At 53.5% G+C, this 15,640-nt stretch overlaps 1 protein-coding gene across 2 annotated transcripts; it reads left to right on the top strand.

Annotated features, from left to right (window-relative positions):
- Positions 1 to 13,238: 13,238 nt before the first annotated feature.
- LOC104858403 lies at positions 13,239 to 15,049 on the top strand. Of its 2 annotated transcripts, none has more exons than XM_010618616.2 (2): positions 13,239 to 13,989; positions 14,133 to 15,049. In XM_010618616.2, exons 1-2 carry the CDS (start codon positions 13,911 to 13,913, stop codon positions 14,663 to 14,665), a joined length of 612 nt encoding a protein of 203 aa, XP_010616918.1. In that variant the 5' UTR covers positions 13,239 to 13,910; the 3' UTR covers positions 14,666 to 15,049. The 2 variants fall into 2 exon arrangements, with proteins under 2 accessions (XP_010616918.1, XP_010616917.1); XM_010618615.2 differs by having other exon boundaries at positions 14,094 to 15,049.
- The last annotated feature ends 591 nt before the right edge of the window (positions 15,050 to 15,640 follow it).

The raw sequence follows: 15,640 nt of genomic DNA, 5'->3' as shown, positions 1-15,640 counted from the left end.
CTGAGGGTTGCTTTTGATTTGGGGGAGACCTACCTTGGCCTGGTGGCACTTGGGATATTGGGGTTTATCCTGGGCCCGGTGTGCCCATTTGGGTGTAGGTCACCTGCACTGAGGTAGGTGGGAGGTCCCCAGAGCTGGTCTATGGAGCCTGGGTGATTCTGGCTCCTATATGCCACGCTGCCCTAGAGCCCCAGGGTGTAGGGTGGTGGCAGGTAAAGGTGCTGCTGCTTCAGGTTTTCAGTCTGCTCCCAGTGTGGGGGCTCAGTTCTGGTTGGAGCAGTTGGATTTGGAAAGGGGAAAAGTTAAAAGAGACACTCCTTTGGAAGCAGATTTCCCCTGAGGTTGATTATGGGAGGAAGTAGGGAGATGGCTCTTCCCGTTGGGGCAGGAGTTGGGGCAGTGGGTTCCTAGGACGAGAGAGAGCCCCCCCAGCTCTGCTCCTGTGGCCTGTGCAGCTGCAGCCATCACCTGCTGATGTCCTGTGAGGGAAGGTGTTTCCACCCTGTGCAGTTCCACTTTGAGGGCAGCTAGAAAGTCCCGACTGGTGCCAGCCAAGCAGATGGGGGGCCAGCATCAGCTGCTGGGGGGTGACACAAGGAGAAGAGGTAGCTCTGGGCTTCCCAGCCCCTCTTGCCGGCACTGGGGCCAGTGGGCAAAGCCCCTCCACTCCACTGCTGCCCCCTGCAAACCCATCTCTCTGGGAGTATAGAGGGAGTAGAGACAATAGTAGCCTTTTTTCTGTGTAGCATGCTGGGGCCAGTAATCAGATGTTAAACCCAATCACTGTGATTGGTGGTAATGGTGCAGAATGGAGATTTTGTGGGATTGGTGCAGTTTCACTGTTACCCAGGTTGGACTCGGGATCACAGGCATGCACCACCACTGCCGACGTAAACCAAGCGTGTGGGACCTGGCCCAAGGCCCTGGTCTGCTACATCGCATTTATTCACTTCAACCAGAGGACTGCACTGGTCAAAGGAGGCTAAATGGGAGGTCTGGTGGTGACCCTGCCCGTGGGACTCCTTGAGATCTAGGGAGTGCCCCCAGCTGTGACGGAGAAACTCACCCATGTGGCTGTGCAGTAAAAGCTCAGAGAACTCAGGTGAGGAAGGGGAAGGGCTCCTGCACCAAAGCTGCGCAAGCCAGCTCCAGCGAGAGGGACGGTTTCCACCTACCACAGGGCTAACAGCCCGCTGTGGACCGCAGTATCTTCAAACCCTAAACAAGGGAGTGATTTCTATGCTCACAAGGACTCAGGCCACAGGAAGTCAGGAAATTCTATAGAAAAAAATGAGAAAACCACTTTCACTGGCCACTTGGAGAAGGCTGGAAAGTTTGAGGGCTAATGGTGTAAGACAGTCCCAGTACCAGGGATCAGAATGCAAGAGAGACCTGCGTGTTCCTGTCCAAAGTGGCAGAACACAAGAGACATAGTGCTAAGTGTTGGCAGAGGTGTGGGGACAGGGAACACCACAAGCATTACAGGTTGCAGTAATCTTGGAGCCCTGTGTGCCAGTTCCTAGGGAAACATGAGACCATCCTGCAGCTGCTGAGCCCTCACCTGGTGTATATGCCAGTCTTTGAGTGACACTTGGGCAGGAACCGTGAGCAAGGGCTGACCGAGCACAGCAGACCTTGGCGTCACTGTGGAGTCAATCAAGGTGGGGAATGGTGAGCTCAGTGAATAGAGTAAGTGCAAACCTGGGAACCTCTGCATCTGCGCACAGTGGTGCACACCTGTACCCACTCAGGAGATTGAGGCAGGAGATTACATGAGCCCAGGAGTTTGAATCAAGACCCTCATCTAAAAAAATAACCCCTAGGCCAGGGATGTAGCTCAGTGGCACCACGCCTGCCTTGCAAGTGCAAGGTCCTGAGTTCGATCCCAGTACTGGAAAAAAATAAAACACTAAATGGGGCTGGAGATGTAGTTCAGTGGCACTGTAATTGCTCTGGCAAGTGCAAGATCCTAAGTTTGATCCCTGGTTCCAAAAACAAAAGGAAAACAACCCTAAATGCCAGGCATTTATAGTGCATCTATAATCCAAGCATTCAGGAGGCTGAGGCAGGAGGACTGCTATGAGTTCAAGGCCAGTCTGGGCTACATAGGGAGAGACCCTGTCTCAAAACAACAAAAACCATAGTAAATAAATTTTTAAAACCCTAAATATCTGTGTCTAGTATCCAAAATATATGAAGATCTCCTACAATTCACCACCACTACCACCAACAAAAAACACCCGAACTGGGCATAGTGGTGGCACACACCTGTGATCCCAGTACTCAGGAGACTGAGGCAAGAGCATTGCACGAGTTCAAGGCCAGCCTGTACTACCAACTGAAATCCTGACCCCCACCCCCAAAAAAGAAAAAACAGGGCTGGGGATTTAGCTCAGTGGTACCACCTGCCTGGCAAGCGCAAGGTCCCGAGTTTGATCCCCGGTACCAACAAAGCAAAAAGACACCAAGTGAAAATGGGCAAAGGACTTGGATTGGACTTGAATTGCCGTTTCTTCCCAGCGGATTTATAGAAAGCCAAGGAGGAAAAGGAAAGAGGCTGGGCTACGTTAGGGAAGTGCGAGGGTGCTCTGGCGGCCCCGTCCCAGCCCAGCAAGGAGCGCTGCTAGGCTGCTGTGGAAAACGACGCCGGGATTGCTAAGGTAAACGTGGAATTACCCTAGGACCTGGGGAGTCCACGCCCACGGAACACCACACACCCTGGGAGAGCACTGCTCGTCCTGTGCCCCGCTCCTGTCCTCCTCGGATGGCCCCAGCTGGCTGTCTCGGAGCGGGCAGGCCGCCGGTCAGCGCCCCGGCACCTGGCACAGCCTCTCGGACGTGTGTTTGTAGGACAAGGGAAGCAACCCCATAAAGGTATCCGCTCGGTGCAGCTGAGGATGGACACGTGACGCGAGAGGCACAGAGACTCCGGATCTGCTGCCAGCCACTGGGCAGCAGCCCGCGGCTGGAGAGTGGCGCATCACAGCCACCCTGCGCGCCGGACCGAGGGCGGGGATGGAAGGTGAGGGCCGCCCTGCCAGCTGCGTTCATAAAGCTTCCCCTCCGCCACCCCCGGTAACCTCCTCTACCTGCTCTCTCCTTAGGCTGCAGATGGCAAGCTTTGATTTCTCGTCTTCCTTATGCACTTGTTAGTTGGAATACTTCCCGTAAAGAGTTGTTCTTCTACCAGTCGGGTGACAGACAGGACTATTACTTCAATCTTCTCCATTATTTGCCTTTTCCCCCCGCTAGTACTGGAGATTGAACCCAGGGCTTTCACACTGAGTTACATCCCCAGCCCCTTTTGATTTGATTTCATTTATTATTTATTTACTTGTACAGGGGATAGAACTCCGGTCCTTGCGCTTGCAAGGCGGGCGGTGGAACCACTGAGCTAAATCCCTGGCCCTCATTTATTTTTTGAGGCAGAGTGTCATTACATTGTCTAGGCTGGGCTCAAACTTGTGATGCTCCTGACTCAGCCTCCTAGAGTGCTGGCATTACATGTGTACACCACTATGCCCAACCTTATTTTTCAGTTTTTAGGTGAACGAGCTAGGTTCCTTCACATCTTTCAAAAGTTGTGTTTGTAGCACTTTGCCCTTCCTGGCTCTTGCAGTCCTCCTGCTGGTCCGCTGGCCAGGGTCTGTCTCGCCACAGCCTGCTCCATGGGTCCAAGCTGCTCTGAGTTCATCCAATTCCTGCCCGCAGCCGGATGTTGGCTCCAGGATGGAGGCCATCTCAGGAACGCTGTGCAGCTTGGCTGCGGCAGCCCTGGCAGTATCCTGTGTGCTGGACAATTCAGGACGTCCCCGAAAGCATCGCTTCCCCAGGCTCCTCAGTCCTGGTGGGGGTCAGAGGTGCGGCACATGCACCAAGGACCCAGGGGCCTCCACTCCAGAAACCCACAACCCTCGCAGGACTCGGACACAGTGCATGGCACACGGCAGCACTCACCTCTTTGTTTTTGTTCTTTGGTTTTTGGAGACAGGGTCTCACTACATAGTGGAGACTGACCTGGAACTCATTATGTAGCCCAGGCTGGTCTCAAACTCACATCGATCCTCCTGCCTCAGCCTCCCGAGTGCTGGGATGACAGGCGTGCGCCACCACACCCAGCTTACTCACTTCATTTCTGACCACATTTCATAAAGACATGAAAGAGAATTTCCAGATGGCTTTATGTTTTTAATCTGCCATTTTTAAAATCAATCCACATTTGCAGTACATAATACCTACTTCCTTGTGCAGAGTTGGTTCCTAAGACCCCTTCATTCCTTTTTCATACCCTTTCTCCCTCCACTTGTAGCACCCCCTTCCCGTTTGAGGAAGATCTACCTCCCTACTTCCTACCACTGTCTTTTATGTTGCTCTATGCTTGGGATTTGGGCTTTTCATAAGAGAAACTAGGTGACATTGAAGTGTATTATGTGATTTATTTCACTTAACAGTATGGTCCCGAGGTGCATAAATGTCACTGAGGCTTTTGGGTAAGTTTCCAAACCCTTTGAGTCAGAGATTTAGGAGCCTTGGTCCCAGGTAGTCTGGTAACTTGTATTTGTCTCGTAAAATTTCATTCCAGGCTGGCTCCCAGTCCTGCCAGCAGTTCCTGCGAGCTCCCGGGGCTTCAGCTGTTTGCTAGCGATTGGAGCCAACAGGCTTTTGAAAATCTGTGGCAGAAGACACTTAATAAAACACCTGCTGTCTTTCACTATGTAGCCCAGCCTGGCCTCAAACTACAGCATCCTCCTGCCTCAGCCTCCTGAGTGCTGGGATCACAGGTGTGCGCCACCATGCCCGGCCATTTGCTGTCATCAGCCCTTCTAAGGGCATGGTTGTGCAATCATCTCCAGAGCTCTTTTGTCTTGCAAAACTGAAACGCTGTGCCCACTAGACAACCGGTCCCCATCTCCCCCTCCTCCTCTTTCCTGTTAGTCTCACCACTCTGTGTGTGTCTGTCTGTCTGTCTGTCTGTTGTCTATCTGTCTGTCGGTGTGATTGTGGTGCTGGGCTGGGCCCAGGGACTTACAAATGCTAGGCAAGGCATCTGCCACTGAGCTGCATTTGTTTTATTTCTTAGACAGGGTCTCACTAAGTTGCCCAGGCTGATCTCGAACTCACATAGATCCTCCTGCCTCTGCCTCCCAAGTGCTGGGATTACAGGTGTGCGCCACCAAACCTGGCTCATTTTCAACTTTTTAAAACACGCAGCTATTCTAGTACTAGTTAGTCACATTTTGTTTTCACTTCACTCCAACTTACAGGTCCCTTCATGACAAAGTATGTTGGAAGCATTTTCATATACTTTCTGATTATCTGCATATTTTCTTTGATGAAAGTCTGTTTAGATCTTTAGCTTGCTTTCTAACAAAATTTTTGTTTGTTTGTTTGTTTTGCAGTACTGGAAATAACCCAGAGCCTTAACATTGAGCTGCATCTCCAACCGTTTTATTTTTAAAATTTATTTTATTTTGAGAAATAGTCATTAAGTTGCTCACAGTGAGTTCAAACTTAATTCTCCTGCCTCAGCCTCCCAGCATGCTCCCATGTGTGAGCCACTATGCCTGGCTTGGGACCCAAAGTCTTTATCACAGGTGATTTAATTATTTTCTCCAAGCAAGGGGTAGTGGCATATATCAGGAGGCCCAGCTACTTGAGCCCCCAAACTGGAAACCAACCTGGGCAGCACAGCAAGACCCTGTCACAGAAATTTGTTTTTCTCCAAGTCTATGACTTATTATGCCCCCCCTCCTTTCACTTTTGAGAGAGTCTCCCTGTGTAGTTCAGGTTGGTCTAGAATCCACAGTGATCCTCCTGCCTCAGCCTCCCAAGTGCTGCGGTTGCAGGTGTGCACCACCACAGCTGACATTGTTTAGCTTTCTTTCTTTTTATTTTTTTAATAGTAGGTGTTTGCAGTAATTGAAGTTTACCATCATCTTGGGCGGTGAGTACACATATAATGTAGCTTGTTTCTCTTTTAAAGCTCCTTCCCCTTGCCACCCACTTTTCCCCCTCCTCATTTTCTTGATAGAGCTTTTCACAGAGCAAAATTTTAAAATTTTATTAAAGCCCAACTCAAGTTTCCCCTTCACAGATCATGATTTCAGTGTTGACCTAATCCAAGGCCACAAAGATTTCCTATGTTTTCCTCTGATTGTTTCAGTTTTGCATTTTACATTTAAGCCTGCAGTCCTTTCCAGCTGCTTTTTGTGTGCGATATTCTCTGGGCCTGGATTCTTCTCCCCGCTTCTTCCTCTGTACCTCCAGCACTTCCGGGGTGTGATGCAAAGACTCCTCTCTTCACCGCACTTTGTCAAAGTCCAGCTGGCTGGAGCTGTGCGCTTTGTTCACTGAGGCCTCCGTCCTCCGCAGGCAGACTCTGGGTCATTTCCAGCTTGGGGCTTTTACACCTAGAGCTGCTCTGGCCACTTGTGTGCTCACCTTTGTTTTGTTTTGTTTTAGCAAAGGATGCAATTTATTAAGAACTGGATGGAAGGGAGCGTATTCCCCTCTGAAGCTACACTTCGTTTTGTTTACCTGGGTGAATACATAGGAGTGGAACCGCTGGGTCACATGTTGAGGTCACTCACATCCTAATCACATTCTTCTGTCCCCATGTACTGTGGATTGAATGCACGGCCTTCTCACGGAGCCATATCCCCAGCTTTTTGTCAATTTGTATCTTTTTTTTTTGGTACTGGGGATTGAACTTTGGTTCTTGCGCTTGCCAGGCAGGAGCCAGAACTACTAAGCTAAATCTCTGGCCCTGTCAATTTTTATCTTGAAACAGAATCTCACTAAGTTGCCCAGGCTGGGCTTGAACTCGAGATCCTTCTGCCTCAGCCTCCCTTTTTGCTGGGTTTACAAGGGTACACCACAACTTCTGGCTTATTTTACTTACATTTTTTGTAGTATTTGCAATTCAACCCAGGGCCTTACATATTCTAGGTAAGCACTCTGCACTGAGCTACACCCTCAGCCCTTTTTATTTTATTTATTTTTAATTTATTTATTTGGTACTAGGGGTTGAACTTGGGACCTTGTACTTGCAAGGCAGGCAGCAGAACCACTGAGCCAAACCCCCAGCCCTCATTTTATTTTGAGACAGAGTGTCACTAAATTGCCCAGCCAGGCTCAAACTTGAGATCCTCCTGCCTCAGCCTCTAGAACAGCTGGGATTACAAGGGCACAGTAGTGCTCCTAGCTGTCAGATGGTTTGCCAAAGTGCTGTAACTCACCCCAAAGAGTGTGAGAGCTCTAGCAGCTCCACATAATTTCCAACACCTAATATTGCTGGTGTATCTTGAGTGTGGCAGCACACACCTATAATCCAGCACTCAGGAGGCTGAGGCAGGAGGATCACTGAGTTCAAGGCCAGCCTGGGCTACGTAGCAAGATCCTGTCTCAAAAAAAAAAAAAAAGTGGGGGGTACTGAGTGTCTTTTATGGGTGTACTGGCTTACTTGATATCTTCACTTGGGAGGTACTCGTCCCAGTGTTTTGCCACTGGGATGGTTAATTTCATGTCACCTTCACTGGGCTGGGGGAGCCCCACTGCCTGGGGAGGTATGGCCTCTGGGTGTGCCTGTGTGTCTGGGACACCAAGTGAGGGCCCACCTTCGCCACTGTAGGCGGTACTTGACCAGTCTGCTGCAGGGGAAGGGTGAACTTGGGGATCGCCCTGCTTTTCCCTTGGACTTCGGACTCCAGGACTCGGGCAGCTGCTCCTCAGCTCTTCTGATTGCTGAGCCACGCCTGCCTGCGAGCGCTCCAGGCCCCCAGCTGCAGGTGGCAGATGGTGAGACCTTCAGCCTCCATAATGCATGAGCCACTTCCCATAATAAATCTCTAATGTATGAGGTGCGATGCAAAACGCAGCGAATGTTTCAGTTTTTAAAACGTACGACAGAAAAAGACACATCACCATGAATCCTCCCCTCACTTCGAGCACACTTAGCCCATCATTGCTGCCACTTTTCTGAGCAAATTCTGCAAGTCTCTCTCGTGTCTTTAGTTGCACCATGTCCTCAATCCATTCAAAACGTTTCTCTTTCACGTTTGCTGTGACTCCGGTGCCACGTCCTTTGTCAAAGTCAACCAACCAGGGGCCAGGTAGAGTAAGACCCTGGGTTCCACCCCAGGTCAATCCCAAAGAAATCAACAAGCTGAAGGAGGCTCAGTGCATGTCCGAGGCCGGCCTGGGCTTTATAGTGAGTTCAAGCACAGCCTGCACTCCACAGCGAGACCCTGTCAAAAAAAAAAAAAAAAATCAAGACGCCAAGTACTTGATCTCTCTGGAATTTTTTCCTTACACTGACACTGCATTCACACTGAGGCTCACCTTTACAGTTTGAGACTTCCTGGACCTCCGCACAGCTGGTCTAAGTCCTCTGTGCCCCATGTAAGGATTGTCCCAGGATCGAACTCGGGACCCTGTGGTTTTGAGGCAGGCGGTAGCACCGCTGAACTAAACCCCTCGCCCTGGCTTGTCATTTTCTACAAAGAAAAGGGTCCTGGGATTTTGATTAGGACTTCAATAAATTTACAACTCAATTTGAGACAATTGACATCCGGTCAATGTCAAGTCTCCCAACATTTTTTTTTTTTTGAGACAGGGTCTGGCCTATGCAGCCCAGGCCGGCCTCAAACTCAGTGAACCTCCCGCCTCAGCCTCCAGAGTGCTGGGATCACAGGTGTGCACCACCACGCCTGGCTCAGGGCTCTACTCTTGCTGGGGCTTCCATGCTGTAAGGAACAGACCAAGGCTGGCTAAAGCTGTGGGACTCCTCATAGCATGGGTGGGCAGCTGGGCTGGGGATCCCGCTTCCTGGCGTCTGGGGTGTCTTTCTTTCCCCATAAAGGGAGGCAGATGTGCCCGGTCATATTCCTTTGTTCCTCCTCCCTCTCTCTCTCTCGTAGTATCAAACAGTTTTTGTTTTTCCCCAGTACCAGGGATTGAACTCAGGATCTTGTACTCGTGAGGCAGGTGCAGCACCATGGAGCTAAATCCCCGGCCCTAAACAGGTTTATTTTGGTTCATGGTTCCGGTCCAAGGCCTTGGGGCCACTTCTGGTGATACCTTCTTGCTGGCCAAGTCCTAGGGCTCAGGGCTTCAAGTGGTTCGAGACAGGAGCGGTTCTCTTTGTTCTTTCTGTGTGCTGTGACTGTGGAGGTATATGTGATGTCCGGAGTTCCAGCAACCACCTTGCAAACCAGGACAGAAGCCCGCCTGCTAGGGATTTCGCAGAAGAAAGATGAAAGCGCCTAGGCCTTTCCCTTGATTGGGACAGTCCCCATTGGGAGATCTGGTTCTCTGAGAACAGTAGGTCCTGGGCCTGGAATCTCCTGGTATTTGGATTTCGTGCCAGTTGCATTGAGTGCACTGGGCACACGCCTCTGCAGGTAAGAGCAAGAACGCGCCATGCGGTGGTGGAACAGGCCCGCCTGTTTCCACTCTTTATCACACGGGCTCAGCACCCAACTCCGAGGGCTGGGGAGGGAAGGCAGTTTCCGGGACAGGGTCAGGTAGCCCACTGAGGCCCGGGGACCCCGAGAGCCCTTTTCAAAGGACGGCAGGAGGCCAGCGAGTAGGTACAGCTGCTCCTGGTCCTAAGGTCTCTTTTCGGTCATTGCCTTCAGTCACGTGGATAGGCCTGGTCTCGCCAACACGGAGCCTAAGATAAACAACTGCCAGCTGGTACACAGTTTATTTTGTTTTTGGTAGCAGGGCTCGAACTCAGATCCTTGCGCTTGCGAGGCCGTCAGCGGCACCACTGAACTAAATCCCCGACCCCGGGACACTGGAGAACCCAGGGCCTGTGGCACACACACTCTATCTACCACCGTTCCACGTCCCAGCCCAAGGCTCCACGTGGATTTCTCTCCAGTTTCCTCACCTCTGCCCACCCAGCCATCCGCTCTGGCCTCTCGCTGGCTTCCTCGCAAAGGGAGAGAGTGGCCGGAGCAGCCCGGACTTGTACCTTCTCCCCTGCTGCTCTGAGCAACTGTAGGCCCAGAGCTCTGGGCAGATCTGCGGTCAGGAGAACTGTGTTCTGATTGGCTAAAGGCTGGCTCGCCTGGCCAATCACGCCGCAAGGGCGGCAGCACGGATGCGATTGGCTTCTCCGACTGGGGCACCGCAGCTAAGGTAGGCGGTGGCGGGCACGGATCCCCAGCGGGCAGCAGGTGCTTGCTCTCCGGGAGCGTCAGATCGGGGCTGTGAATTCTATGTCCACCTCCTGGCTGGGCCTGGTTTTCCTGGTCTGTGCAGTGCGGCTCTAATCTCAGGCGCAGTGAGTCAGCCTGTGTGAGTTCTGCCATTGTCCCGCTCTCACTTTCTGCTTGGGAGCTGAGACCAAGGAGAGGCCTAGTGCCCTCAGAGGAGACCGTGTTACCCGCGAAGCCCCACTGTGTGCCAGGCAGTTGCAGGGTCTGTGGGTGGCCCCAGGGGTTGGGCAGCTCCCTGAACCTGGGTACTGCCTGCTGCGTGTGGGAGGAAGTGCCCGCGTGGGCGGAACCATGCTGGGGTGCTCGGGAGGAGGCCCCTAGTTCCCTGGGCAGCAGAAGGAACAAGCACTCCGTGCAGTGGACCACGAGAGGACAGGGCGGCTGACCTCTGCGGGAGCGGGCCACAGTGCCAGTCAGCAGCCCTTGAGGACCAGGACCTGAGGAGCCTGGGCTGGGGAGGGGATGTGGGGCTCCAGCCCAGGCCCCTGACCCCATAAGCAAAGGACAGCCCTGTAGCTGTGGGGATTCCCCTTCCACCTTCTGCCCGGTTTTTATAACTAGCTCCTGTCGCTGCCTGGTGGCCCTCGGTGCAGGGTGGGAGGAGGTGGACCTCTAAGAGGCCGAGCCTAGGGGGAGGTCCTTAAGGCACTGGGTGCTAGGAAGGGACGGTGGGACCTGAGCCTCGCAGGCTCCCGCCAGGCCACGCGACCTCTCCCTGGCACTCCTGCAAAGCTGTGACAGAGGTCCCTCACCAGAGCTGAGCATGAGCCAGGGCCATACCCGCACACCTCCAGAACTGAGCTAAATCACAATTTTCTTTATAAAATGAGCTTGCCTCGGGTATGACATTACAGTAGTGACTGATACCAATGGTCTTTCGGCTCTTCGCTGCTTGCAACAAATGACCCCACAACTCGGTGGGTTAAAACAAACACCTGTCATCTCACAGTGTCTGGGGTAGGCACGTGGTTTAACTGGTGGGACTGTCAAATGTGGTGTGTCACCCGACTGAATCAGAAAACCCCAGGGTGTGGGTGGAGCAATTCTGGGGTGTGTCACGGAGATGTGACCTTGGGATGTGTCTGTGCCTCACCCCTTCCTCTCTGGTACGGTTCCCATGCTCTGCTTCACTGCCACGGTGAACTAGGTACCTTTGCTCCACCACGCCCTTCCACCATGATGGTCCTGCCTGGGAGCCAGCTGACCATGGACCGAACTTCCCGAATCCCTCAGCCAAATTAAACCTCTCCTGTACATTACGGGAGCAGGTGCTGTCCAGTGCCAGGAAGGCTGACCAATACACCTGGGTCTCCCATGAGGCCGTGGTGAGGCTGGGGCTGGAGCTACAGCCTCTGTAGCTTTGATCAGGTCTGGAGGATCCACTGCCAGCTGTCCCAAGGCCACTGGGGGAGGGCAAACAAGAGATACTTCCAGTATCTTCTAGAACCTAATTCCAGAAGAGACACCACCCGTGCCCTGCTCGGCCAGCCCCACAGGCCTGCCCTGGCTATCAGGAGGGACTGCCCCAGGGTGTGGGCACAGGTGGCTGGCTGCCCTATGTGGTACCTGGTCTATTTCTCTGCAGGTGTGCCTGCCTGTGAGCTTGTTTTATCCTCTAATTAGCCAGTTTCATCACCCAGATGTCGAGCAGAGAGTCACACCCAGGAAGCAGAATGTGGCTTTCTGGGATCCCTTCCTGCTGGGCCCCATGAGCTCTGATGGCCTGCAGTGGGGACAAAGAATTGGATACTTTCCCCCAATTTTCTTTGGCTCAAAACACTCTTATTTGCTGCAAAGAAATATTTTTCTGTGACACTCTCAGATCTTGCCTGTCTTGGTGAGACAAAGGAATGAGCAGAGCCGGCACTGTCAACACAACTCGCAACATGGAAGTGGACACAAGGGGCCTCCTGAACCAACAGGTGTCAGGTCCACAGCAAGTGAACCAGTGTGAGACCGCACTGGGACAGGGATGCGGCCTGACATCTAGGGATTAGGGGATCATTTGTTACTCACGCAGCCTCCATGGAAATCCAACAATCGTGCTCATTTTTAGAGATAAATGCATAAATATGAAAACTGCCAGGCATCAAGCGGAGGGTTGGGCAGGCAGCAGATGGAGCTGTGATATACGGATGGTTACTACGCATCCCTGGTACCCTTGGCTTCTGCCTGCTGCTGACCGCACCGTGCCTGGGGCCCCCCCAAGAGGCCGGAGTCCAGGTGCCCACCCTGACTTGGCATCCCTGCCAGCAAGGCTCTTCTCAGCTGTGTCTTGGGAACACCAAGTACCAAATGCACTGGGCAGGACAGACGGGCAAGGAGGCACAGCAGGCAGGAGCCGGTGGCCATTCTGGCCCTGGCATCCACGGGGCCAGCCCTGGCCAAAGCACCTGGCCTGAGGATGGCAGCCTGAGTCCCAGCCTGGCCTGGCAGGAGAGCAGTGCACTGGCTAGGCCCTTGCTCCCCCTGCAGCAGAAGTTCAGGGTGGCCCAGAGGGGTCAGACTACCACAGGGGCTGTGCCCTCTCCCCAGGCACCTTCTCAGCATCCCCACCAACACCTGGCATCGGGGCCTTGTTGAACGTTCCTTGGTTTGTCAGGTGAAAAATGACACCTTGCAGCCACTGGAACGTACACTGCTCTGGTCTTGGAGGGCCGGTGCAATTTTTCTCTCCTTGTGGTGAGCGTCCATTTGGCACTGACGCTCTGGGGGTCCTGCTGAAGGGTAACAACCCTCTGTTGTCAGGAACGGAGATGCCGCCCACGGTCTGCCCTGGTGTGGGCTGGCAGTGACTCTGGCTTGGGAGGCTGCCTTACGTGTTTATGTAGAATCTTAAAATTGATTTATATCTACCACTTTGTTGTCAGCTTTTTTCCAGTACTAGGGATTGAACCAAGGACCTTCACATTGAGCTACATATTCCCCTTTTTTAAAAATTTTCTATTTTGAGAAGGTCTTGCTTAGTCAGTTAGTTGCTTAGGCTGGGCTTGAAATTGCAATCCTCCCAGATTTCAGCCTCCCAGAGTGTTGGGATTAGTTATGGGCCATCATGCCTGGTATTGTCAGCAAATATTTCGAGGGTCTTATCAGAGCCACACATGACACCTCAGAGAAGACAAAAGGGAGAAAGGATTAAAAACCTAGCTAAAGGTAACAGACTGTTATAAACAGGTCACCTGTGTACTGAGTAAGAAGCCCTGGTAGGGAGACCAAAGGAGGGGATTGGTCCAGAGATGACAGTATGTTAGGGAAGGGGAGGATCCTCTGTGAAGACAACACTTGAGCAAAGATTTAGAAGGGGGGGGGTGCACAGGCAGTGCAAAGGCCCTGGGGTGAGTAGAGCAAGGCATATCCATACCTTCAAGGACAGTGGGGTGAGTACAGCCCAGGGAGGAGGTCAGCTCAGGTGGGGGTTGTGGGTTCCCAGGTGTAATGTCTGGGTGCTGGGCAGGCAGGCTGTTACTCTCCAGCACAGCAATGCCTGTAGGTGAGTAGGCCTGCTGTCTCTACAAGCTGCAGCCCAGCACTGGGTCCACAGGCTCAGCCCCATGGATCTACCACCTTCCAGGTGCTGTCTTTTTTTTGGTATTGGGGATTGAACTCAGGTCCTTGAGCTTGCCAGGTAGGGGCGGTGCCGCTGAGCTAAATCCCTGGCCCTAGGGCTGGGAGTTTCTGGCCCAGATGTCTACGGGCTCTCAGACAAGGTCCAGGCCACTGATGGTGCAACAGCCCCGTGAGGCCTCCAGCCGGGAGCGGACAGGTTAGTGGACCACAGGCGGGAGGGGCGGCCCTGCTGTCCTCTGGTCGGAGGAAAGGCGGCGCAGGGGTGAGGAGCTACTTCCAGGGTGGCGCCCTTCTTCCCAGAGGCCTGCGCACAACTAAGGGACTGGGGTCACATGCCAGGGCTGCGGGTCCCAGGACTTGGTGCAGAGCCCGCTCTGGACATCTGGAGTGCCCAGGAGGGCCTCTTAGCAACCCCGCGAGATGGACGAGGCGCCCGAGCACAGCTCAACGACGGAGGTGAAGTCCTGGCGCGGGGCCCAGCGGTCTCAGGGCCTTCGGAAGCGTGTGGTTGTTGTTCCAGCGGTGGGCCGGTTCCAAGGCGGCCCGATCCGAGCTCTTCCTTAGGCGCAGCGCGGGTTGGGGCGCAGGTCCCCGCCGAGCGCGCCCTCTGCACTGAAGCGACCCTGCGGAGCGCGATGAAGCTCGCCCGGCCCCAGGTGCAGGAGCTGACCGGGGCAGGAGGCGGCAGCGGCAGGGGTACCCCGGGCTGGGGCAGCACGGGTAGCCGGGACCTCGATCTGTGCCCAGAGCGTACCCACCACCCTCGCCTGCCCTGCTCTCATTGGGCGGTTCGCTGCCGCCCCGTGATTGGTCCGAGCGGCCAGCTCTCGTCCAGTAGACGCACTGCTGCTGGCGCGAGTTCAGAGGGCTGACGGGCGGGGCGTGCCGAGGCTTCTCGGCCACTCTGCCGAGCCGGGCGCTCCGGGTGAGTGAGTCCTGTGACCCTGACCACCCACGGTCCCCGACCTGGGCCCGATGAGCGCCGCCGTGCCCTCGCCCTCGCCCTTCCGTCGATCTCTCCGCCCCTAGTCTTGGCCTGCCCTGAGCGCCGGGCGGGATCCCCAGACGCCCCTGGCTTCTCCATTCTCCCCTCGCCCCTAGCCTGCCGGTCGGAAAAGCGAGCCAGTTCATGCCTGGAAAAAGCAATGTGGCTCAGGCACTGTGATGACGCCCGCCCGCCATTCCAGCACTGCGGAGGCTGAGGCAGCAGGATGGAATATTCGTGCCCAGCCTGGGCGACTTAGCGAGACCCCATCTCAAAATAAAATATGAAAAAGGGCTGGGATGCAGCTCAGTGCAAAGGCCCTGGGTTCAATCCCCAGTATGCCCCCACCTCCCATGTTACCAAAATTATTGATCCCCTCTGCGTATTTTCTAATTCATGTTATTTCAGTATGTTGTTGGTAATGCAAACACTACTGTTTTTAAATTAAAGTTGCGTTGTAGAGGTACAAGGTCCCAACAATGAATGTAACTGTACTGTATCCCTAAAATGTACCAACAAACTCAATTAAAGCTGAAAAAAAAAAATTAAAGTTGCGTGACCGGGGATTTAGCTCAGTTGCAAAGTCCTCAGTCGATCCCCCGTACCAGAAAATAAAGAAAGAAATAAAGAATTGCTGCGTAACAATAGCGAAAGTGGAAGTGTCCAGCAGCACGACAGCAGTTTCAACCCTTGGTCTCCACCAGTGCCATGGGTCCTGGTTTTCCCAGTTCGGACAGCAGCATTACTCCCAGCAGCAAAAAGGTGGGAACGACTCACTTGTCTCCCAGCAGAGGGATAAACTAACACGGAACGTGCATACAGTGAAAGAGCTTTAGCAAGGAGGGGCGTTCCGACACACGTG

Source organism: Fukomys damarensis, unplaced genomic scaffold (assembly GCF_012274545.1).
Source record: "Fukomys damarensis isolate Sample0158 unplaced genomic scaffold, DMR_v1.0_HiC HiC_scaffold_23, whole genome shotgun sequence".
NCBI lineage: Eukaryota > Metazoa > Chordata > Mammalia > Rodentia > Bathyergidae > Fukomys > Fukomys damarensis.
Note: the sequence above shows the minus strand (reverse complement) of the source record. Positions and strands in the feature narration are given on the sequence as shown.